This window comes from Barbatula barbatula (assembly GCF_947034865.1).
Source record: "Barbatula barbatula genome assembly, chromosome: 12".
Taxonomy (NCBI): Eukaryota; Metazoa; Chordata; class Actinopteri; order Cypriniformes; family Nemacheilidae; genus Barbatula; species Barbatula barbatula.
In genome coordinates this window covers 18,207,600-18,234,247 of record NC_136775.1, presented here as the reverse complement: position 1 = coordinate 18,234,247, position 26,648 = coordinate 18,207,600, and the positions used below count along the sequence as shown (strand labels likewise).

At 40.0% G+C, this 26,648-nt stretch overlaps 1 protein-coding gene across 1 annotated transcript in view; it reads right to left on the bottom strand.

Moving 5' to 3' along the window:
- cdkal1 (CDK5 regulatory subunit associated protein 1-like 1) overlaps window positions 1–26,648 on the bottom strand; it is a 310,661-nt gene that overhangs the window by 161,446 nt on the left and 122,567 nt on the right. The window contains exon 8 of the mRNA XM_079469382.1: window positions 16,306–16,409. Coding sequence (XP_079325508.1) covers window positions 16,306–16,409 — 104 coding nt within the window. The remainder of the gene's footprint in view (window positions 1–16,305; window positions 16,410–26,648) is intronic.

The window sequence follows — 26,648 nt, the reverse complement described above, 5'->3', positions numbered from 1 at the left end:
TGCAGTTTTCATGCAACAGCAGGTGCATACAGATCACATAACGGTTGACCCAGTGTGCATTCAAGCTCATAAGCCCAGCCAGTCGTTTAAAACAAACACTTTGGTTTCATTTACATTTAGGCATTTGGCAGACGCTTTTATGTAAAGCGACTTACATTGCATTATCCTATACATTTATACATAGGTATCTGCAATCTCCTGGGATCCAACCAACAACATTGCGTTGTTAATGCAATGCTCTTACCACTGAGCTACAGGAAAACTATCTGATAAAGGACAGATTAACCAGCGCTCCTGCGTCATTCCAATATCATCTCAATATTGTTTTGTTTGGTTGTATTGATATAAATGTCTACTAATACCACATACCTTCATGATACTGTTGACCTGTCTATCCATCTGTCTACTTTACCTGTACTGCAGTTGTCTTGCTGTGTAATAAAGTGTGTTTGTGCGTGTGCATACAAACAGCATGTTAGATCTGTACTAGCTGTGCCGTTCACCCATGGGGGTCCAGCTGCGACCCGTGAGGCCCCTATAGGAAATAAACACTCTAGAGAGTAAGATTAAAGGAAACTCACTTGGGCGATCTACCATCCTCACACACACACACACACAAAATCATAATAATATTCTCTATCCGATATGCTTTCATTCCCGCTCTTTACATGGAGACTCCACACCTCTACTGTCCATCTTTCACACCCATTCTGTCTGTCTGTCTCTCACATTGCAGTGCAATAACACTTGCGGATTAAAGAGCGGTCTATGAGTCGCATGCGTCAACCGATAGTCCAACAGGATACTCATCTCATCCTGTCGAAGTGTGAAAGACACGAGTAGGATCATACTCCGCTCTTTTAGGCTGTGGCATAAACTGCCTGGTGCTAATATAGACGAGACAAATTTGGCATTACACATCAATTTATTAATAATCGTTTTCCTTCTGTTGAACAGGAGAAAAGATATTTGCCGAATAATCTCAAATGATACATTCGCACCTAAAGCTGTGTGAAATACAGGAAACGTGTGTGCGCCGATCTCTCTTTCTGCCGCGTGCCAGCCTCGCACTTCAAAGCCGACAGGCGGCTCTGAACCGCTGCCCTGTCAACATTTCATTAACTATGGATCTCATTAACACGCATTTGCATTAGAAATGCGTCTGGGCGCGTTTCTTTTTCCATCTACAAAACAAAGACCTCATATATACCTCTGTCACGTCTGCACGGGCCACTCCATCACCATTTTAATGAAGTGACAAAAAAAAGCACCAATTTAACAAGCTAACCCATTAACAAATTTCCCAGAATGCTAATCGCTTGATGAGGAGCTGTTTTCTCTGACTGCCACCCAAGACACAACTCCGGGGATGAGAAAAACACCCACACGGCTGAGAGGCATCAGAGAACCTGTTAATCTTCAAAATCACGTAGGCAAGAATCATTGAATGAGATGAATTATGAGAGGAATAAGGAATATAGTATTCATTTTGAAACAGTGATGAACTGGCTGTACAATATCTCCCTAAACAAAGAGCCATGACATTTACATTTCAGTTTAAATAACTTCATTATGTGAGGAAAAATGAGACATGGCTGCCTAGTGCAGTGGTCAATTACACAGATTAGCGGTCATTATGAACAAAATAATTGAATCAAACATTCAGAAGGACATGGGATATAATTAAGCGATATCTACTTTTGAAGCTTGACATGTGATCATTTATTCAATCCGTCAGAGTTTCTTCCAAGATGGTTTCATTGGACGCACATGCTGGCACTATGCTAATGTCCGGTCTGTGTTTGGTTATTATATTACCATTCATTTTATATTAAATGGATATTAATAAATTCATTTGTGCCACATATCATTGTTTTATATTGTTGCTGCTGAAACGGTATAGCCTACTGGATGGTCGGGCTGTGCGATATTGAGGGAAAATGCGATATGCGATAGCATGCTAAATAATGCGATATTCGATAACTTTTTTCAAAAATCTATTTAAATTGTATTTAAATATATATTAAATAAATTGTATAACCAACATACATTTCACGTTATTTTAGGGGAAAAAGCATCACTACAACTTAGAATAGCCATGTTTTACCTTTGCATTAAACAAATATGACATTTCGTAAATAAATAAAAATAAATAAAAAAAATTTTGCTTCGCGACGCAGATTGTTGATTGACTTGCGTCAGAGCGCACGCATGCACATCCCACCTAACATCCGTGTGCCAGATAGATAGTATACTATCCGCATCGACCTAAAACTTTGACCATAAATAACTTTTCGGATAATTAAATAGCTCATTTATCAAAAACCATTGCGATACGCAGGTGTGATATTTCAATCATTTCGATATATTGCACAAGTTCTTCTGTAATGTTAATAGGCCCTTAAAACATGGAAAACAAACTGGTCTCTGCCAGTCTAAATTGAGAAAAGAAAAGCTGTCAGTCAAAGCAGATGTTCCTGCCAGTCTTCTCATGCTGTGTTTTGACTTTAAACTTGAGCAGCTGGAAAAAAAGGCACCATGGGTAATTTATTATAGACCGGTTTGCTCACAGAATACACATCTCCACCGGATTTACCAGAGCAGAAAGTGTGTGCCTGGACAAATCCGTTTTTTTCTTCTTATTTTCTATGTTATATTAGCTTTATCACTGTAACATAACATCCTGATATAATGTAACACTTGCTCTGTATCTGTTCATGACCAGCTGCGGTCACAGAAGCTGATCACACTGTTCCGTCTCATCCAGTGAGAGCAGAGAGCTTACACTCGTGCAGTGTCAGTGGTGTGCGAGCGTGTATACACCCCTCATACGCTGAAGATTCAGTGTGCACGTTTATGATGGGCGGCGTTAAATCCCACGCTGACATCATCCCCTTCCAATCACCACACGGCAGTCACAAAGGCGCGTGAAGCGGGGCTCTCTCGTGTAGAGACAGAAAGAGAGAGAGAGACACTCGCACAGCCAACCCAAATGTAAACAAACACTTGTTGTGTAAACAAACACGCTAAGTGAACGGGATTCCCTCTAACGAACAAATTCTGCACACATGCTTAGCGGTTTATCTCCACGAACAATCGCACACACACACCTGAATCAGATGCGTCTTCAATTTCGAAACTCCTTATCTGCCGGTTTCTTTGTTTGATGCCAAAACACAGAGGGACCTTAACAGTGTCTTCCCTTTTAAAGTCCTGTGTCGTCGCTAAAATAACGTTTCATCAATGAATTCTCACTGCTTCATGAATTTGTTTCAAGTTTGTTCGTCAATCTAGATTACAATCTATATTACAAAAAACAACAGTTTCTGAAATGTGATTTACTGTAAGATGTTTCCTTTTAGTATGCTATTCACGATTCTAGGTCTGGAAATTTCAGCTCCTGCTCCTGGATATGTCCAGCTCGTCCATGATCGTGGGATCCCTGCATATCAGATGTCAACACCGTGTGCCTCATGAGGGCTTTACGGCACCAAAAGTTCAGACATTTATAACATCCAAACTTCCCAATACAAAAGTCTGATGTTATAAACGTATCCATCGTGGTGATTATTGCGTTCTGCATTGTCTTTCCAAATAATTTGGAGAGTTGACTTATTTTTATATTTGTATTTCTATCAAACGGTTATTTATCCTAACAGTTTTAATTCATTTATTTTCCGTATTGACACAGAGCCAGAAAAGAAGACGCACGCATACAGCAGACTGAGTTGGGATGATGTGTGACGCTGCCGTGTGTCATATGTCAGGTCAGCGATGAGTTCATGCTCCGCACTGAAAACCTTGAGATTTTACAGAACGTACCGAGCACAAAGTGTACCAGAAGAGTCTAAAAAGCCCTAAACAACCCAACAGATAAAGCAGGGAGAGACTGAAAGAGAGGGAGCTCAGTTCTGTATGCGGATCAATGAATATAAAGCGCTGCTGACCCCTACTGGTGAATACAAGAACATCTTCCCTTCCCCCACCACTAGTCTACAGTCTCTGTGTTGAGAAGTATAAAAACAGTAATTACTCACCGCACGCACGCTCGCTCTTCAAAAACCATGTTAAAGACATGCTTCAATGTTGTTTATCTTTCAAGAATGAAATAAACACACGGATCTCAAAACGCACATCTGAACCTGAACACCTAAAGCAACCTTTGCTCTTTTCACCTCATTTGAGCACAAACGTTTTGTGAGTCTTGCCATTCTGTGTCGTATCTTATAAGTCATTCACAATAGTTTGGATTGGTATATTTATTCACAGAACTAGACAACAGTCAGCCCACAACTGGCCCCTCTCAAACTGCACAAGCCCCTGAGGTTACCTGTCTCCTTCACAAGTTGACCTCTGACCCCGCAAACACATAATTAAACCTTCTGTACCGCCGACAAACAAGAACCGATAGAGCTGGAAATCTGACAACACAGAGAAGCCAGCAAGAGCAGTTTTCTTATTCATAAGCTTACGGTGTTTCGGAGTGACAACACTTACTGGTCCATGGATGTCATCGTTTGGAAAACTAAGAGACGGGCAAACAAAACGTGAACAAGAGAGAACGAGTGATACAGAGGCATGCAGCAGACATACAGAAGGCAGGACGAAAAGATCAAATGTGTTTGGAGAGAGGCTACGGAGAGGGCAGAGCAGGTGGGACGCGGGCATCGCCCGTGCCTTCAGCCCTCACCTGCGAGGATCTGTAACAGACCCTCAGGGACCACCTGGCAGAGATAAAATGACCACAACATCACTGTAATAATCCTCCCATCCAGCAGCCACTCTGAACGACTGTGTGCCAAGTGCCCCTTTCAACCCGAAACCAGGAGCAGAAAGAAAGGGAAAAAGCCCTTTCTCCAATTGTTTTGCTTTTGAAAGGGGCAGAAGGCAGACACGCTCCTCGTGTGTCCACGAAATGGTGTTCATTGGATACGAGGGGCGGCGGCGTCAGCTGACTGGCCAATGGGAGGAGCTTGTGCGGTGGGGGTCTGAGCTGAGCCGAGTGAAAGGGCAGGTGCACAGTCTGCGTTGAGGAAGAGCCTGTCTGTGTGTGTTAGATAAATCTGCTCAGCACACGCTTTCACATCCATAGCCAGTTCACCCACAGCCCAACGGCACTTTCACACTGCTCAGGGAGTGATGGAGGAAAAAAACAACAGTAAACAAACCCAAAATCTGCACCGTAGATTCACAGACACAGACTTGTGTCGACTAATGCACTTCTCTAAGGAAACTTCAAAGACCTGATGAGAGAAACTGCTGCAAGGAAAAGTTCAACTTAATGCACGTAGACCTCGATGACATAATACATTACCCAACAATAACAACTCAAACGGTCTATTCCAAACATGCATGATGTTTTTTTCCATCCAAATAACTTAAAATGGTTATAAAAACAACATAAAGACAACAGATATGCTGCATTACTTTCCATTAGTGTTCGATACGGTATGTATGTGGGAATGTTATGATGGATCTCATGTCACAAATTAACAAATGTGAATTTTAGTTTTGGGGTGAACTATCCCTTCAATCAACAATGTCTTTCTTGAGTCCTGACTGTTCACTCAGAAGCTCAGAAGGCCAAGACCAATTAAACGGCAACAAATCTCAATGACTCTCATCATAAAACTTTCTTGCAATATATACACTAAGATATCCCATGGTTCATAAACCCAGATGACTGATTCCACATTCCCAGCATCCTTTGCTTCCACAACAAATACTAGTGATAAGGACGATAAATGCACTCTGAAACAAGGAGTGAAATGATTGTACACTTTCATTTTCTTTTTCACTTTATCATTAGCCAGTTGGCCGTGTTGATAAACATAGAAAGATTCCTCATGCTTGGGTTATTTATCCACACGAGTAGGACACCCAACCGTTAATTCAATATGCCACCCAGAGTCCAAGACTCAATTGATCTCTACTGATCTACAAAGACAGACTCCGAGAGTCAATCATGTATCGAACTGTAATATTGCAGACTAGCCCACTTTTAGCAATTTCTGACAACAAGGGAGCAAGTTATTCATCACTATCTACTCAGCAAATAGTGTATGAAAACAAATCTATTTCCTCTCGGATGTTTATTTAAACTCCACACGTGACTGACTGCATGAACAGATGCACTGGAGTTTGTCCAAGCCTCAACAAACAAGTGTTATGATGCAACAACATCCAATATTATACGGCATAACAGTCAGCAAACAGATAATAGTACAAATATCTCCAGTTCTGCTGAAGCAGTAAACTCAAATTTTTCCTGTGAAACTGGAAGAAAGCATCTATTTGTTTTCCTTTACTGCTAATGACTGAACATGTTCCTCTGCTTGTCTATCAGACCGGGCCTTTGAATGCATTCCCGGGGCCGCTGAAGATGCGGTGCGCTCATCCAAACAGAACCGCTCCGGATCCACAGCACAGAAAGGTAATGTGAACTGGGTGATTGCTTGTCAGCACATTTTCTGAGCCACTGCCTAGCTCCGCACCAAGGGAACGCCTGCCCCTGGACACAGTGCCTCTGAGTATTGATGAAAGCGTGTGCTACTCTGTGGTCACTGTGTTGGCGTGTAATTGAAATTGGAGGTCTGCTTTGTTACCCGTGTTTTGTCCTGTGCTATAAGGGGTAAAGGTCCATCTAACAGGTTCAACTGTCATGGGACGGCAGACCACCAGACCTTACTGGTCACACCTGCCCTCACCACACGAATACTGCTGACCACTGAGATAGATCCATGGATACAGCCAGAGAGGGGTTTACACACTACAGAAACTTGAAGAAAGTGTTGGACCGAGAGAGAAAAGTTTAGGATGGCACATTTTGTTGAAATTTATCCCATAAATAAATTCATACAAATTGTAAAATAACTGGGAATTCCTGGTCGTACAGCAAATTTGATCTTAAAGTAATAGTTCACCCAAAAAATTCAACTCACATCATTCACACACCATCTTGTCATTTCAAACCTGTACTACGACTTCTGTAGAACACAAAAGAAGACATTTTGAAGAACGTTGGTAACCAAACAATGGCAGTAGACATTCACTTCTATTGTACGTGTATGTGTCAATGAGGTCTTCCTGCCCGATTCCCGTCATTCGAATCGCCAGCCAAGTCTTTGCATTGATGTTGTATGTAATTTACTCGCCCAAATCGCTTAATTCGCATTTGGTGTGAATCCAGCATTACAGTTGAATCTGCATGTTAGTTGGTAAAGAAAGATGTAGTTAATCATCTAAAAAACAACATCTTATCCGTCTGTGTCGCGCACAAGAACATCACAATCACAAACCCTTGCATTATTCTTGACCTTCCAGCAATGCAACATTGAAATCGATTGATTTGCAGCAACGCAGCATAAAACTCTATTGTGTAGGTGCCCTAAAAAGACAGAAATAACCTTATTGAGATTGCTCTGACCCTCCTTCTCATTTGCTGTTTAGTGGCATGTCAGTGCTGCTATGGAAAGGCAGGGCCATACATCAACTTTATGTGTGTGGGAGGCGGAGAGGCACAGCTGCCTGCTGAGGTGGGCCGCGGGCTCAAGGCGAGGGACTCGGTAAATATTTGAGAGGAGAATTCATTAATGCTTGCCCTCATGTATGCAGCTCAACAGCTCGGCTCGCAAACTTCAACCTGGGAGTGTTTAACCTTGTCGAGCGCAAGACACACACGCATGCACATTCACAGGTAGTTTCTAAAACTCTAAATAGCAGATAGACCCTTAAACAAACACATGTATCAAGGTATATGAGAATACATTTAAAAAAGTGTCGAAAATTGTCTTCTTACCTTACTTCAATGTTCAGCTGTAATTATGTGTTGGTACATATAATAGTCGCCAGGTACATTTTCATGGGCCAGTGTAGTTTGGTTACCAACGTTTCTCAAATATATATTCTTTTGTGATCTGAGAATATGTCATTAATAGTTTGTTATGACATGAGGTTGAATGCATGATAAAATAATATTTATTTTGGGGTGAACTGTTCCTTCATCATCAGACGTGTAAATACATGTACATTAACCTTTGATGGACAGATTCAGACTGCACCTTTAAATAAAGCTAGCACACAAACACACGCACACATTGCAGCGCGTATGTATTAAACACCACTTCGATGGAAAAAGCTTCAAATCATGTGACATGTAAAAAATAATATAATATAGAGATTGACTTGGAATAACCATCTGGTAACCACCAAAAACACACCTATGACTGTGGCTGTGAATGTTGTGCTGGTAAGCACAAAACTCTAGTTTCACACAACTTCTTGCAGAATAAGAGGCCCATGCGGCTGCTATTTAGCTCCTGGACTATTTAAAGGGCTGCAACTCACACCACCATGTGCCTCAGAGGATGTGACAAACACACACACACAACGCAACGGCCTCTCTCGCAGACACATGCAAACTTTACTGGCTTGTCTATTGTGTTTTAAAACTGCGTGCCAAGTTCGAGAGAGTGAATGATCAACTTACAATTCAGATGTACAATGTAACAATGAGTTATAGGCGCTCTCGTGCCAAGATGAGACGGCTTTGTGTATATTAACAAGCTACTAAATGCAGTCGCTTTCAACATGCTGTCATTAAGACACTCGGCAGATCTACTGCAGCATAGACCGGTCAGCAGAGCTCTTTCATTAAATAAATAAAGAGGGCTTTTAAAGTAGACAGATCAGAGAGACAAAAATAGAAAGAGAAACACATACATAAAGGCAGATATATACTGTCATGTGCTCCTATAGTATAATTGTTTGAGAATTGTGTTAGAAGTTCCAAGGGTTTGATTCTCAGACAACACGTAAGAAAAACGCATACATTGAAAGTGCTGTGAAAGGCTTTGGATAAAAGCATCTAGCAAAAATAATTAATTTAGATGACGATCTAATATCCAGAGAAAATTATTCAATTGATATGAAAGACTAAGCTGATCATTTCATGGGTGTCCAACATGTTTGGCTTGCTTGTGTATAGCACAAAGGCCCTTAGCTTCCTTCACTATTAAGGAGGCATATAAATATATAATAAAACAAATATATATATCAGAGCAAAGCAATACAACACATATACATATATATATATATATATATATATATATATATATATATATATATATAGAGAGAGAGAGAGAGAGAGAGAGAGAGAGAGAGAGAGAGATAGAGAGAGAGCAATTATGAAAAACAGCAAATGTTCAAGATAGAAAATATATCAAAGTGGTCTCTGGAATGACATGCATAGGTTTATTAATTTGTTTGTACATATTCCTATATTATCAAACTATTTGGGTTGATGGTAGTGCTTATGTTCAGTGCTGGAGAGGACCAGCACATCTGGAGGTGTTTGCAGTCTGCACAAAGTAGCTTTTTGGAATGGCGGACCGTCATTTCCCATGTGTCTCTCATTTACTGCTAAGCACCCGGACCAGCCAGCAATGCAGAAATGAGTAAACAAAGCCGAGCAGAGCGCGAGCATGCTGTAGAGAGATAGAAACGGAGGCGTTCACCCTGTCTGAACCTGACTGGACTCACGATCGGTTCACGTTGGAAGTGGAGCTCTTGGACTGGACCCGGACTCAACTCTCAGTGAACTCCGCTCGCACAGGAGTCGGCTAACACCACATCTCATTATTCTCACATCCGCAGACAAGCTCTAAAACAATATGACAGCACTTCCCCACTCCTCCATTTTCTCTCACTGGAGCATATGGTGAACCTATAGACTCAATATCTCAAAGCTCTTACAGAAGCCAACAACAATAATGTCGAGTGCTGAGTGACAGCGCTCATGTAGCTTTGTGTGTAAATAGCAAACCACCAAGACCAGGAAGTCCTCGTTGTTAACGTTACCCAGAATAAGCTCTTCCCGTTTCATCCTTTGCTTCTCTCAATTGAATAGACCCGCTGGTCTCCCGGATTTTAGTAATTTGTTGCACAAATGTTGAGGAATGGTCCTCTTGCATTTAGCAAGTTATCAAGCTGTTACGCAAACATCTGCTCATCTGCTACACTCGCTCTTGAAATTCTGTCTTTGTAATCCAAACTTTTTTTAGTGCGAGAAGTACACTGGATTCTGCCATTCTGGATTTTGGTGCTTGTTTGTACTGTGTCTCTGAATTGTCAAAACACCTCTCAAAATGCTTGCTAAGGATGTGAATAACTTAAAAAAATCTACTCGAAAATATCAGAGGCAGTGTGTAAATGTGTTTGAAACACAACGTGAGGTCGTATTTATTTTTGAACGTGAAAATTTCAGACGCTAATTTCGGACTGTGAGCAATGACCTTTACTATTCCACTGATGCAAGTGATTTGTGAGTTATTAAAAAAAACGTCTGCAAGTGTTTTCCTGAAAGCTAGAAAGATCAAACTGATTCTTAATGAGACCTTCTTGGTGTCCGACTGGCTAAGAATCCATGAATAAATAAGTAGTGAAAGAGCAGAATAAAGATATGTTCTTAAAGTGCCATATGAGTGTTTCACATGCTGTCAATAAATTTGTCTTGGTCAGCGCTTACCGCACTGATCAATATACTTCCAACAAAACCTTGAAAGTGGAGACAAGCGCAAACACCATTAAGACTACGAGGCCCAAAGCAAATCCTTATCTTAACGTTTACGATTTCACCATATGTAATTGACTTTTTTCATCAATCCAGCTTCGCTGGAGGACAAATGAGAAGAAAGGGGAGGACTTAAAACTATCTTAAACCGTCTGTTAAGTGCACTAAGGTCAAACAAACATTTCCCACATCTTTCCAAGGGTTCGTATAAAGGATTGCATTAACAAACTTACTCAAACGTACTTTTGGAAAGCCTACAAAAAAGGTGTCCGTCCAGACCTCACAGTGATGAAAGTAAAGCTGACGGCTAACGGTGTAAATCAGGAGGTGCTCTACATATGGACACCTCTTGATACGGTACAGTAATGTACACCCCCTACTGCTGGGTAATTAATGTGAGGCTTTATTTCCATTTCACAGCTAAACAGATGGCCAAAGCCAGCAAGGGGTAAGACACAAATCGGACTCGATCAGAACAAGCCCCGTGTGCGTGTGTATTTAATCATTCTGTGGCCAATCAGCTAATGATCGTCAAGAACATGATGTGAGAATACAGCACCTGGACTGTGATGGGTATCTCAGAGCTTGGTATTGGTTGAATTTACATCGCATGTCAAGGAGAGCAGAAGCATACGTAGTTCAATCTAATTTTCAAGGCATTAAGAAACTATGCTATTTTGCGACACGTCTAGCTGTATATGTAAAGATTTTGCATCGTACAGCAGATCTGTATATTTTCTAAAACGATGATGTCATCGCCCCATCACAAAGTTTATGTGCATGCTTCAAGTCTTCTCAATTATTTGTGTATCTCTGTGGCAGAATTACGGTGCCACATACTGATTTGACGTGTATACTACATCGTTTTGAGTCAGTTTAACGGTTTCTTGTGTATGCAGATTTTTCTTGAGATAACGCCGTGAAAGGATATAGAAAGCTCTGGCTTCGTGTGGATGTGGCCTCAGGGTCTATTTAGAAACAGAGAAGGTCATTTTTGGAGGGCCCCAAGATTTGGGTAGTGTTGACCTGCTGTGAGAGTCACTCCAGGAGATCATTGATTTGTGCGATATTTTCTCAAGAATCAAGAAAACATTTGGAGCATACATGCTGTATATTTGTTTCAGGTTTTATTGATTTCATCTTACTTAGTATTTAATTCTGTGATGGTTGAGGTCGTAGTGATGGAAATACAGTTGCAGCTAAAAACATTGTAGTACTACTGTACAATGTGCATTAAGCGCAACAAGTGGTTCTGATGAATTATGGTGCCTATGCAAATAATAGCTCAGATGGAGCACCAGTGGTCGAGTTAGGAACAGTTGGGTAAAAATAGATAAACAGCATAAGGCATAACTGATTCTAAGCAAATATTCTCAGTAGCACACAAATTATTTTATACTAAACACTGGTCAAGTTGTGGTATACAATGAAGTTAAAAAAAGCAAACGGCAAAGTGTTTGAATAATTGGACTCTTATTGATAATTGGACTGATCGTAAAAATATGTGCATCCCGAAGCGAAACACAATTTTCCAGAGAATTAAGGGGAAGGACATCATCGCTCCGTATGCATATTTCCATTCAAATATGGCCCATAACTTGTGTGTTACTGAAAGAACTCATTCATCAAACGCTTTTTGAACTCTACTGATACACATTTACCAAACTCAACTTTCAACAGCTCAGCCGAATAAATGGATGAATAAAGTGTTCACATACTGCTACAGTGAATGCATCCAATGACCCTGAAGAGTGACAGTGATGGAGTGCGTGAAGTCTTGCTTTGGCTGAATAAAGTGAGTGCAGAAGAATCAATGGATCTACTGCTGATGATTATAATGAAGATGCTGAAGGCCAGTGTTAATTACACACACTGTACTGCACTACCTGAAGGCAAAATGTCTGCTGCTTGTGTGCTTTAAACATCCAACACGATATGACACTCAGTAATAAACAGTAAGTTGTGTAAAAGGCACAGCAGAGATGTGACAAGACTGAATTATCTTGAGAATGCCAATCCCGATCACACTATGCCCATTAACGTCGTATGCCCATCCCTAACTAGAGATTACGCCAGCTCCAGTTCAACAAACAGTTCAGGCACTCCCTTAATAGATTTCAGCAAATTCAATTTCCTAAATCACAACTAATAATTATTCATAAACATTTACTGAGTAACATTTCATTAAAGTCAGTGAGTGACATGTCAGAGGACAACAAGCCCGCCCGGCTGAGACTGGTTTCTCCTGAGGTTTTTCTCTATTTATTTATCATTGGAGTTTGGGTTCCTCGCCACATGGCCGTGTTGGCTTGCTTACCAGGAGACTACTGATATTTTATATAAATTATTATTTATCAGAATGATGCTGCTTGTTTTATCAACAATAAATGCACTGTGCTGTGTTTGACCTTTTCTGAGTTTTTCTTTTTTCTCATGTAACGCTGCTTTGGAACAATGCACATTGTTGAACAGTTATTTAAATAAAATTGAATTGAGAAAGATAAAAAAACAGCTGTATTAAGAGTGCATTTATATCTAGTAGTACAAATACGAGGTCAAACAACACAAAAACACATTCAGTAGGCAATGGAAACATGTCCAAACTACTAAAGAAAAAAATATGTATATTTATATCTTGACTACATGTGACTTCCTGGGAAGGGCAGAGAGAAGGTCTTAATAAACCACAGCAACTTACACCTTTGGCCACACACTTATTTCGGTACATTTACTTTCAGGAAATGACACACGTTCATCCAGTTTGAAATGGCAGACGATCTTTTCTACATCGAATCAAAATTAAATAATTCTAATCTCAGTTCAGCGCAAATGAAATAATTCATCAGTTTAGTTACACGCATGCACCATTATACGATCCATTATGGGTTTGGTGGAAGGAGATGAACACGAAGTGAACGTTGAAGTGAATATTGCAGCAGGTATCTCAAGTCCCCTTATAAAACAGGAAAAGAAGAGGCAATCGAATAATGTGTTTTGCCTTTGAGGCAGGAGATACATTATTCACAGCATTATTTATGAAAAGCCTTGTTTATTTTGTCGGTACCGCTGCGGTGTTGAACTGCGAGGCCTCCAGCTGGCATTTTAGACTCATTTTCCGTTTAACAGGCATCTCTTAACCTCCATCATCTCGTGTTAGAGGAAAACAGCCTGGCTGCGTAAATATCTAATGTATACAGGTGCTGCTCTTTATATCCACATTCATATTTCAATGAGCATGTTGTGAACCGGGATGATTTGCGTGTACTAGCCGTGCAGGTGTGTAATGTTCGTATGATGTGTAGCAAACGGTGAGTTATCATTTATAAGCTAATAGGTGCTATAGAATGCAAGGCATTTTTCTCTTACAGGTGTTAGGAACTGCTAATGGTTTCTTTTATCTGGTCGAATATCTCCTGTTGCTCAACCCCAGGTAACACACGCATAGAGAAAAAAAAAGAGGTTTGCTGTAGATGGTTTCACATCTACCATATGTGTAAAGAAGAACACATTATATCAGTTTTCAGCCACATTATATTTGCTTATATTCAGTATTGTAAAAATAAATCCAATAAATATGTTTAGTGTATGGACAAAATTACTAGCCACATTTCGAGCACATTTGTCATACCTGATCTATATTTATTTTATATCTACAAACATATTAGACATTGTTTTACATTCCCAAAAGGCAAATAGAAAAGAACGCATACAAATCCAGGCATGCATGGGTTAACAGAATAAAGTTTCAGCAAACATTTTCTACAATTTTAATACAATTATGTGATCAAGACAGACCCACTGAAATGCATGTCTTTAAAAGTATTACGTTGAGCTTAAATATGTTAAATATAATATTTAAAAAATATTAAAATATGCACTTGAAACATTTAAACACTCAAAAATCACAAAACCACCCATTAAGTGTGTCGACTATAAAAGGCTTTCTCAAATACAGATGCACAAGTCCACAAACACATGCAAAAGTTGCTCAATGCAGTTCAAACGATACAATCTGACAATCAACCACCTCAAACTTCCTCTTTTCACAGGCTTCTATTCTCTCACTATTGAAGACCACCAACGGCCTGTTGCCCCATACTTCCACATCTCTAACTGCTGATGAGCCACGAGTTACTTGCACGCACACACACAACACATTTTAAAACAGGATCATGAAAACATTTCCGTAATGTGACTTTTAAACAATAAATCGGTTACGAAAAATGTCTTCATGACCAAAAACCTGCAATTCCCACTCTTTTGCCTGATTGTATACAGACACCAAAAATAACATTAATACATCATTATTGGATACGTTGGTCAATCGTGTATGAAACGCACAAAAGCATCCTGCAATTCGCCATAACAAGCGGCAAATAACATTTTTGGGCCACCCATTCAAACACTGCACAGCTCAAAGCACTAAACACAGTAAGACCGAGTGTCATTTTCTCAGTGATCAAACAGTACAGATGGACAATCGGGTCTGGGCACACGTCTAATGAACACAGCTCTTCATAATAAAAGCTCTGATGAAGCGAAACAGCTCTCATCCAAAGTAGTACACAATCCATCAATCCAATCCATTCAAATCCCATCCAGGAGAGAAAGGATCAGGACCGTTGTGTGTGTAAACATGGCCCGCAGCCCAAAGCAGATGCATTGGCACATCTGTTGACAGGCATTATCTCCAAGACCAAAAAACATAAGCATGTGCCTGAGAATAAAACAAAGCTGCCTGCATTTGGTCCCAATCTATACACTGTACAGACAAAATGCGTGATTTCAACAGCTTTGGCAATGGGAGTCTAAAAACACATCATTCTTTAATTCCTGTTGGTCATATAGAGAATTACTTTAAAAAACCTTACCAAAATAAATATACGAGCTAAATGGCACTCCAACAAATGGGCCAAAGGAAAGCATCTTCTGATTGGCTGGTTGAGTGATTGTGAAAAACAATGAAATGGATTTTAAACTTGAATTGCCTGGTGACGGAAGCTATGAGTAGTGCATCTTGTGTAATGGTACTTCACAGCATTATATAAGTATTATTTTTGTAGAATTTGTACTTGAGCGCTATCAAAACAGCATACTTGACCTCTCAATTGCAATTCCAAAGTGAAAAAAAACATACTTTAAAAAATCCTAACTGATTTACTATTTTTATAGATCTAGAAGTGTTTATTTTACAGTATTTTTGTATGAAATTTAGCGGCATCTAACGGTGAGGTTTAGAAATGCAACCAACGGCTCATTCAACCCCTCCCTTTAAAAGCACTACTGTGGCTGAAACAGCACAAAGATGTTGTCACGTTTCCGCTTCTTTGCCAAAGGAGATAACGTATTTAAGAAACATGCTCTGTAGAGCAGCTTGTCCATTTAGGGCTACTGTAGAAACAACATGCCACATTCCATTCTAAGGTAATACGAACATAACGCTTCATTAAGTAAGATCTTCATTCACCTCTGAAGACATAGTAGTGTATATTGTATTGCCTTTCCGTCAGTAGATCCTCAAAAAATGACACAGGGGTTCTTTAAATCACAAGAGCCCCGTCCCAGCGCATCGCTAGTCTTTACTGATTGACGATTGGTTTCTTTTACTGGAAGGCGGGACTTCCTTTGCTAGTGAGGCCATATTGAGCGTTCCATTCCTCGCCATTCATTGTGACTGCAGAGGCGCATCTTGGTTAAACGTAAGAAAAAAGCCAGTGCTTGGACTCTGGACTCACCCTGGAAGGACTGTCTGGCTCTCTCAACAAGCTCCTCTATGGGGTAACTGGCCAGATCGCCTCTGGCGTGCTTGGTTTTGCAGTATGTGCAAGCATTTAAACAGCTGTGGAAGAGAGAGAGGGTAGACATGATCAACTTTAGATTATAAACATCGTGAAGCATTTTGAGAACATGAGATAAACAGAAATAAGAATAACAGATATCACAGCTCCTTTTGAAAAATACGTGTTTATACCCTGCCAAGACATGTCTACACTATATTTGACCCCCAAAAGACTAAAACATTGGCGATTATTGCATTGTTGGCTAAGTGACATCAGTTGTGTCTGCATGAGTGTGATGCACTGATAACGGTGTAGTTCTTCTCTAAGCACTTCTACAGAATGCTCAGTAACAGGTTGGCAGTCTGTGTGGAAGAGGTTTCTGCACTGTTTGTTTGTGTGTGAGTTTTGCTGAATTAGCTCCGTTGAGAGGCGAACAGAACTGCTGCTCTGAGCTTTGAGCTCTGTCCGGTCTTTCATCACTACTGTCGATGAAGCTCCGTCCAGCCCGTTTCAAACAGCAACTGAGACGCTGGCTCTGCCGCGGGCCAAATCTCTGACAGGGCGTCAAGACGGTATCCAAGAGCTCAGAGAGAGAGAGAGAGTTCAAAATCCTCGATTTCCACAAGGAGTATCATTAGCCTCAAGAAAGCCCAGCATCCAGCGTTGCCTTCCCTCCAGCAACAACGCTGAGAAAAAGGGCTGAGCTAAAGAACGAACAAGATTTGCGGAGCTCACCTGCATTGTGCCTTAAGTCACGTTTCAATGGAGGGAATATAATTGCTGTGGTTAAAGCTGGAGCTCGTTTCTGACAAAAGTTTCACAATGTAACCACAAGTTCATGAAATTTACGAACACAACCAACTTGAATAGCTGATTCACACCAACGACAATAACAAAGAAAAACATCTCTCCATAAATGATGAAACAGCCAATCTAAATTCACTCCAATTACAAGGGCACACACATGTGCAAGCTTAGAACGTAACATTTTCGTATTTAAGTGTGAATGCTAAAATTGTTGTCCTTTCTATCTCCTGAAATCGTTCTTTAAAAAGACGAACAGCTGAATAAAGAGATTCTTGTAAAATGCTACGGGCGTCTCCCTTTGACATAACATGATCTTTAGCAGGCCACATCTATCTCCCAGCACTTTGCTAAATTAAACCAGCCATTAAAAGAGAAGGATAGGTCACATGACTCGAGCTCAAAGAAAACAAGCACAGATGGGTCCCTTACATACACTCATACGCACAAGAGAATGTTCTGGGTGAGCTTGAAACCCCCTAGACTGGGATAGGGGCCGCACCAGGGGCCCTCTTTAATGTGATATGGCCCAGCAACATGGATCAACCTCATTGTAATCCCAACGGGCATGAAGTCCCCACGCAATGTTTTTACATCAAACCAATCCGTGTCTACCTCTGCTCTGCGCTATATGGTCCCTGACAGGAGGTCAGGTCACAGCTGGCTATTTCTAGAATTTAGATTGTAGTCCCTCATGGCGAGGGCTGACATTAATGTAGGGCAGGCTACATTTTGTGTAATCTATTTACTTAAAGTCCTGCCTTAGAAAATCACAGGAAACAGGTGCCTCGGTCATAACAGAGAGCGGAGATAAAGACAAAAGAACACGCCTGACACGAGATGCTTGAAGCTTTCGATGGGTATCAAAGACAAGTCTGAAGTGTTAGAAGTCAAAGATATGAATCGGCGCACTAATTTCGATATTTCAGCGTGAGGTGCTCTCATCCAGAATACCCGTAGCTACATCCACTGTCACGTCCATCAAAACATTTGAAGTGATCTGAAACACGCAAGAAGTCTCATTGCTTATTAATGCAGGTTTCTGCGTGATTTTATTATTGATAGATGCACAAGTGCAGGTTGAATCGCAGCTCTTTTAGAGGTGGGTCATCGCCTGCGGTTCTTCATCTGTTCATGTCAAGAGGCTTGTATCTCATGACGCGTCACGAGACCTGCCATCTTGTGTTTCTCAAGGATGGTCAGCTTTAAATGAACATCTAAAGCTCCATACGGAAAAAGTGGTTTCACATTAATAACCAGATTTTACATCGTACGACTATTAAGTCAGACAAATTTGTGCAAAATAATATTGACGTGGTCTTTGACATGAAAAACTAATAAATATCAAAAGCTTTTTCTTCTCTTTTAGAAGTCGATAGGCCGATTATTTTGTCTTCCTAAAAGATATGTTTTTATTTCAGTGCACTTCATTATTTGCATTCACTTTTGTTTTATCCCCTGCCGTCTGTGAGCATCAGAAAGACCAGCGATCCAGAATGCTGGTTTACCTGTACTAATAAAAACACGTTCTCTGTTTTTATCTGCACGTATGGCTCAAAATATCAGGGTCTGAAAAGACACCCGCAGTAAATAATTCCTTAATTACTTTTGCCCAAAGCCACTCGCTGTGCCCACGTCTACCGCCATTAATTACAGCCAGACATACATACGGACAATATACTTCATCACAGCTTCAAGGCTAAGCAGCCCCCGGTGAGAGCTAACCCGCTTTACTCTTTGTTACCTATTCAACAGTACTGTGACAGGAAGACAATGCTGAAAGCTCCCCGGACCCTCGATGCTCCCTCAATTTATTAATTTCAGCCCATGTGAGTGAGGCAAAGCTAAATTGCGCTGACCCCCACCGGCAGAGGGGGCGCCCAAGAGGACCGTTCCAGACACAAGGTTCTCCATATGGAAAGGGGAAGGGAGCGCTAAGCTTTCGATAAGAGACTAAACTTGCGATATTAATTGTCGATGGGCATGTGTGGGGTTTACTTGAAGAAGGTAATTAAAAAATAAGTTTGCATGGAGCATTCGGCTGTCTTCTATTGTGCTTGAAGGATGATGGGAAGTTGTCTGGGGTTTAGGGAGCATGAAATACTGAAAACAGATTAAAAACAAAACCAAACAAGAGCATGCAGTTTCAAGGTCAGACAGACTGTGTGATAGAGAAAAAACATCACGGGTTTGCTAAAGAATCAACAAACAGTGATAGAAAACGCTTCATATTATTATTAATAATTATAATAATAAGATTACTGTTTATATAAAATAATATTATCTGCACTTTATAGATTGTTGTATAGATTATTATTAGTAGTAGTATTTATGTAAAAATAGTATAAATTTTTTCTAGATTGTTTATTGACATTATGTTTGCAAACAAACATCCACAGCTAAAACAAGACTCAACAGCCAAGGCCTCATTGACGGCCTCATCAGGACAGTCAGACCAGACAAAACAAAACACAAGTTCACCGAGGTGATGTGACTGTGATGTGAGGGTATGACTCAATAGTAAAGCCTGAGGGAGGACAAGAGCTGTGTCCTGCAGTGTGAGCTCACAGGCCAGAGGGGATTATGGGAGCTCAGATGAGCCCTCGTCTCTCAGGCACATCCAGGGCTGTATGAACATAAACATGATCGATATATGAACAACAGTCTGAAAGAATCCATTGAGTTTTGCCAGGAGCTGTTATATTAGCTACAGATGAACCCGTGTACTTGGCTCTGTCTTAATGTTTGTAGTGAATGTGAAAAATTTGCTTTTTAACTTGAATCTATTTTCAAATTTGAAACATTTATCCAACAGGGGATCTGTTAGGGGAAACAAATGCCATTTTAATAACATTAAAAGTCAAGCACATGCAAATAACGTTTTATCAGACAAATTTATGGGAATGTGATGTCGAATTACACATGAACTTTACAAATATTTTTATATGAAAACGTTTGTTTATGTCTATTATAAGTAAACTATTATATTAAATTATTATGAAACATGTTTTTGAAATGGACAGATGGAAGGAAAACTCCCTGAGTACAGTTTAAGCATATCTGGGTGAGAGACAAGAACCTGCTTGTTATAAAAGGCCAAGAGTACATAATAAGAGGGACTACACTGAACATAATGAAAGCTAAATCATTTATTTATTTAGTCACAACATAATTCCTATTGCTTCATTTGCATTATTTTGTGGTTAAATAACTATTGTTTTTCTAGTCTAATATAGTATTAATCATGAATGCCAGACGCAAACAACAAAAGGTGTTACGCTGTAAGACAATAGCAGCATGTTTGACTCTGGGTGGCTTTTAAGGCATCTTTCAAGGAGGCTAACTCACTGCATCTGAGCCACCATACATCATACAAAACACAGAACGTTCCACTGCAGAACCATTAAAACCTCCTCTTTAACTTTATCTCAAATGCTTACAGTATTATGCTGTTTTTTGGTTTTCCTCTCTGCCAAAGCCCGCCCAAGAGGCCATATGGACTGACAGGTACAGCAACCAATCACTTTTGTTTTGTGCCGCGTCATGTTTAGAAGCATGGAAATGTCCCCGCAGTAACAGACAGGTGTACATTCATGAACTTGTCAAAAGTTGACAGCAAAAACAATTATATGTTTCTACCTCGTACACTTTTAACAATTAAATGTTTAGTCGATCGAGATGAATTCTTATTGCGACCATTGTAAACACGATAGTTTACGTCTAAGATCAGACGGCTTCATGTTCCAGGCAAACCATTGAAGAATGCAACACGTACGTCTCCCGGAAATCCTGTGAAAATCAAAAGATGACTTGGAGCGTGCTGAAGTGCTTCCAGAAAAGTGTGCCTTATGCATCAGATGTTTAGCCAACGGTCCATCTGAGGCTGAGACTAACTCCCCAACGCCTCATCAAAAGGTAATCGAGCGCATCAGATGGGCTCACGACACGGACCAGGAGGATCTAACTGTTCTTTGAGGCTTCGTTTGCTGACAGCTTTGTGTTGGTGCCTTGTTTGACAACGATATGATTTCAGGTGAATGCCGTTTGCCATAATGCCATGTTTACCATCTCCTCTACTTCCTTCCTCCTCGTGCTCCACGGTTTAGTGCCGTAATCTCGTAATTAAACTGTAATCTGCTGGCGATCTGCACCGCAGTGGTTTACGCTGGGCCACAAAAACACTAAGTTAGCTTTTAATTAAAAGCAAATCTACAGCCGGCTGTAATCCACAACAGTTCGCTAACAAAAGCCGAAGCTCACAGGCGCCAAATTCTGCACATCCGCCAGCACGCAGATGCGAGGCTGGAGCGCATGCCAAGACCTGAAACGTGGGATGGCTGTTATCAGGGGTTTAAACACCCAAAACATGTTTTCCTGAGGTTACCAAACCTCACGAGGGCTCCTACATCACCAGTATTATATGACGTTCTGAAGTTAAAACAAAGTCACGATTGACTATAAACGCAGCAGCGTGTTCCAGGGAACTATACGTAACGTGCACCCGCTATGCTAATGATGGCAAACGCAAAGAGTAATTGAGCCGTCTGTTGTGAAAGTCAACTCTCGCGATCATTATGACGATAAATAGCGTGCTTTATTCTGAAAAGACTTCACTGCCACATGCGATAAAAGAAAAATCAAGACAAAGCGGCAGTCTGTGAGCGTACCTGTGTGCGAATGTGTGAGCGAGATTGAATAATCTGCTCGGACCAGTGAAGCTGAAAACTACTCCATACATTAGTTTGATAAACACAGCGGGATTGTGGTACAGCTTTGTAGAATTGTACAACATTATATTGATCTGGATTCCACGTGCACTGTGGCCTCTCAAAACGCCAGGTGACCCGAAAAGAGGACTGCAGAACAAACCCATCTCAACCGGCAATATCACTTCTCAGTAAAACGCTTTCAAACAACGATGCCCTAGGCATTATATAAGAAAATATTCAAGCCTCTTGTTTTGAAGATAACTCTTGAAGATGAAGATAGTTTATTATCAGAAGCAATTATTGTTTAGCCTAAAATGTGCTTTAATCAATTCATGATGCTTCCCTTGAAATTGACTGCGGGGTCGATCATTAGCCGTCTCGGCTGATGGCCTTGTGCTAATTCTGTCTAGTACAATACAGGCTTCCAAGTACTCTGAGGCCCACATTATCCCACGCTGTAATTGCCAGGGAAAATCTAAATGACCAAGTGCACACAGGCCTTTTTAAATTTGCTTTCAACTCGACTAATGATTTCTGTCTTAACATATTTCCTTTTTCTATAAAACTTTCAAGCACATCAACTTTTCTGGCTACTTTTGTTGTAATATGTAGCGGTCCCTCGTTCATTTGCGTAATGTCTGCGCCACCGGCAACTTTGCAGGCTGATATCCAAATGAATGTATCCTCATGCACAATGCATGCCAGCCAAGAAAAGCAAGAACATTTGATTGGGTTTCATGCTACGATTTATCCATGATAATGCTGCTTCTGATGAAATTAAGGTATCACCATTTTCATGACCCAAAGGAGAACGTTCCATTCTCTTCATGTAATGAGACCGTGTCCAACAGTGAAGGAGTTGCAGAAATATTTGCAGCATTGAAGAAAGGACACGCAAGAAACATGAAAGCTGTGATTTATGGCCTATGAGCATGGTGCTTAAATGCTCTTGAGTGGACATGGATTATAACCGAGTGATGAATGAGGACGCTTGTGCTTTACATAGTGTCATGGCATTTGAATGTTTCCTGGTGAACAGGTCATGAAAGATCAGAAAATGTAAATGATGCTCAAACAGTCTGATGCAATACAACTGAATAGAACTGTTTGTCCACGTTGACTTTGTAAACACACGGTCCAGCAGATTGAGTGATTTGAAAAATTGAAAAAAGGTTTACTTTCTAAGTGACAAACATACAACTCAACTATCCATTAAAAACATTGAAAATCACTAACCAAGGTGCACTTTTTCCACAAAGTGTTGTTTTCCCATTCTTCTTCTGAGGAGCATCTTCCACATTTCAGTGAATGTAGAAGCCAGATCACATTTCACACTTGACTCTTCACATAACTAATACAAACAAAACCTCATTCCTAAGAGCCCCCTCTGTCTCCTTTTGGCCTTTGGCTGGCACGAGAGAGACACCAAAGCTTTCAGGACCCCTCCCAGGACACAGAACAAACATCTCACTTTACTGCAATACATCATCACTCATAAAGCCGTCCATGCATTATTCAGCCGAGCACTCGATTACTCGCACCACAGAAAAATCAATAGCCAAAATTAAATCCATTTCATAAGTGCCCGTCTTAAAATGTCATCACATTTTATGTATTAACAGTGACCAAAAAAGGAGACAAAAAAGAGAAAGTTGTATCTTGTTTTCTCAAAAAAAAGATAGCTGATCATAAACAGCTGCACAAACTCTTACACACTGGCTATGTTAAAGTGTAAAGCAAAAACACTAAGATGACACAAACACAAAAATGCTCAATCACTCAGCTGTGAGTCGCTCCAGACAAAAATATTGTGATGTTCTGCTCTTGAAATCACATTAAGGAGTAACTCCTGAGCAAGTTCCTTTAAAGAAGGTCAGTTCAATGGGGACAACTTGGCAATGCTTTCAGAGAGCTGTTTTTTAGTCATGCAACTACAGTTCCAATACAAAATAATTCTGCATATCAGAAGCATATACCAATAACCAATAAAAGCAATGACCAATCAAATATGAGGAGTATATTATTATTATTATTATGTCATTGCATTCTTCAGCGGAAGAATCAAGTGGATGAATCTTTTGAGTAAACATGTTCAGTTCAACATCAATGATATTTTGACATTGAGGGAATTGACATTGATGGTACTTGTATCATATGTGACCCTGGACCACAAAAGCAGTCTTAAGTAGCACACGAACAATTGCAGTAATTGATAAAAATACATTGAATGGGTCAAAATTGTAGATTTTTATTTTATGCCCAAAATCATTAGGATATCAAGTAAAAGTTAATCTTCCATTAAGATATTTTGTGAATTTCCTACTGAAAATATAGTATATAAATATAGAGTAGATGCAGCAAAATTGCTAACACATAAATGACCGGAAACACGTCTACAAACTTCGCTCATGCTGCTCGCTCTTTGGGAATGACCCACTCAAGTTTGGTATCCATGTTAAGCTTAGTAATGAGTAGATGAACCCGAAAGCTGAAATTCTATGTCATTACAGAGGTACGTCCATAGAGAGCGGAATCATACAAACCTGTTTCTTCTTAGCAACGGCCTGCAATAGCGCTTCTGATTAACAACTTCTAAGGATATTTTCACAATCATTTTTTGCACCCTTAGATTAAGAGTTTTAGATAGTTGTATATCGGCCATATATTATCCATACATCAATGGAAAGTAGGGATGTTCATATTGACCGTTAACCGATAGTAGAAACGTTGTGACGGATTCATACTATCAGTTAAATGATTTAAAAGTTGTTGTTTGGAAAGGAGGAAGGAGGAGGAACTTGTGGTGTCTGACCTTTTTTAGACGAGACGTAAAAAAAAGAATGTGAAATATCAATAAGTCATACATAATGTTTGTATGTGGCGCGGGTCGGTATTTTAGCCGATTGGATTTATGTTTAGATTAGACACATTTATGTGGCCAAATGCCTTCTTTGGCTGGTGGAAAGCAAATGAAACGCGCTTCCCGAGGCATCATCTCTGCATTCCCGGGACATCCGTGCCATCTGAAAGGGTGTTTTCTGCTGCGGGTCTACCTGTCAACAAGCTCCAGACTGTCTCCACGGCACGTAAACATGGTACTTTATTAAATAAAACCTAGCCAAGCTTTGGATTGAGGTAGACCTGCTATTTTTATTTGATGAAAAAAACCTTCTGACAGATATAAACTTTGCCGTTTTCGTTTTTTGTCATAATTTGTTAATTATTTAAGTTATTTTCTTGCCTGTTTATTTAATGCTTTGGATTTATATTATATTAGTTTTTCTCCACTGTTCAAAACGCTGCAGGTTCGTGAAAATGTGATAAAATGTGAATGCGGGGGCTAGTTGTTGATCTATGCGTTATGCTGCTGTTTTTAACGTGTCACAGACCCTTGTCAACTGGGTCTCATTTTGAAGTCTGCATAACCTCCAGAGGACGCAGCCTTCGAAACGATATGCAGCATGTATTTTTATTCAATTCCAATTTAATATTAAACTCTTATCAGTTAACGGTTCATGTTTGAACAACGAACGTTGGTTCTCGGTTAGGGAAATTAACCGAAATGAGCATCCCTAATGGAAAGCTTATTTATTCAAAATTTACCCTTAAGACTGGTTTTGTTGTCCAGGGTCACATATGGCTTCAAATGGTTTAAAACGGAGGACTCGAAAGAAAGTAGTATTGGACCGATATGGGTTTTTTAATGGCCGATGCCCTTACTCATATTAAGAAAGCACTGTGGTCAATTGGCAATATAACACATACAGAAAATTGGTGAAACCAAAATGAACAATTACTGTGTATTACGGGCCTAGTTAGTAATAGACTTGAACACATGAAGAGGTCCACACATGACATTACATTGATTGTGGGCAGCTAAACATGGCTTAATAGAAATAAAATATATCAATTTAAAGATATTTATACTTACCATACAATGTTTGTATCTCATCCACCTTACACAACCCATTTTACTGTGGTCATATTTCATTACTAAGTGGCAAATGCCTGCTTTGCATCTTAATGGCAGTCTTATGAATAAACTGCTAATGTGCTGAACGGCGGCCAAACTAAATATAAATTTCCATTTGCCGATATAAAAAACGTCCAAATATTGGCCACGGCAATGTATCGGTCTATCACTATAAGAAAGTAACTGCAGTAATATAATAGAAAAGGTGAACAGCTGTCTTAAGTGTAAAGCTGGCCTTCCTTTCAAACACATTTTACTTCGTAGAAAATTAAGGGCCAGATTCAGGGCGCTTTCAGATTTGACCCCTTTATAGATTTTTCATGCGAACCGTGCCCTAAACCTCAAGTGTGAAAGCCCCCTAAGTAACAGCTTGCTCGTCGTTATTAGTTTAAGAATTGCAATGAAAATTAGTGGACACTCATTTTGTTTTTGCAACTGACCTTATTGCATATTTATTTGTAGGAGTTTCTTCTTCAGACACAAACTTTATGGGAGGAGATTATTTAAATGAATCACGCAACATAAATTACTAAGGTTTGCGCTCGTAATGGTACTGATATTTGTGGCTTTATTTAACGCCCCAAAAGCTTTACGTTTTAAGTCTTAATCCCTGTGCTAATTTGCGCTGCGCTTAGTAGATTTTGAGTTGGTCATTGTGGGAATAAAATATTGCTCCTGTTTTTTTTTTCATGTGCACCTTGTTAGTAAATCTCCCCCAGAAATTTCCACTCCAATCGGCGATTCTTTGAAATTGTGCTCTCGACCAATTTTGCCAGGTTTAATCTTAAAAATTAGATCATCATCTCCAGTTT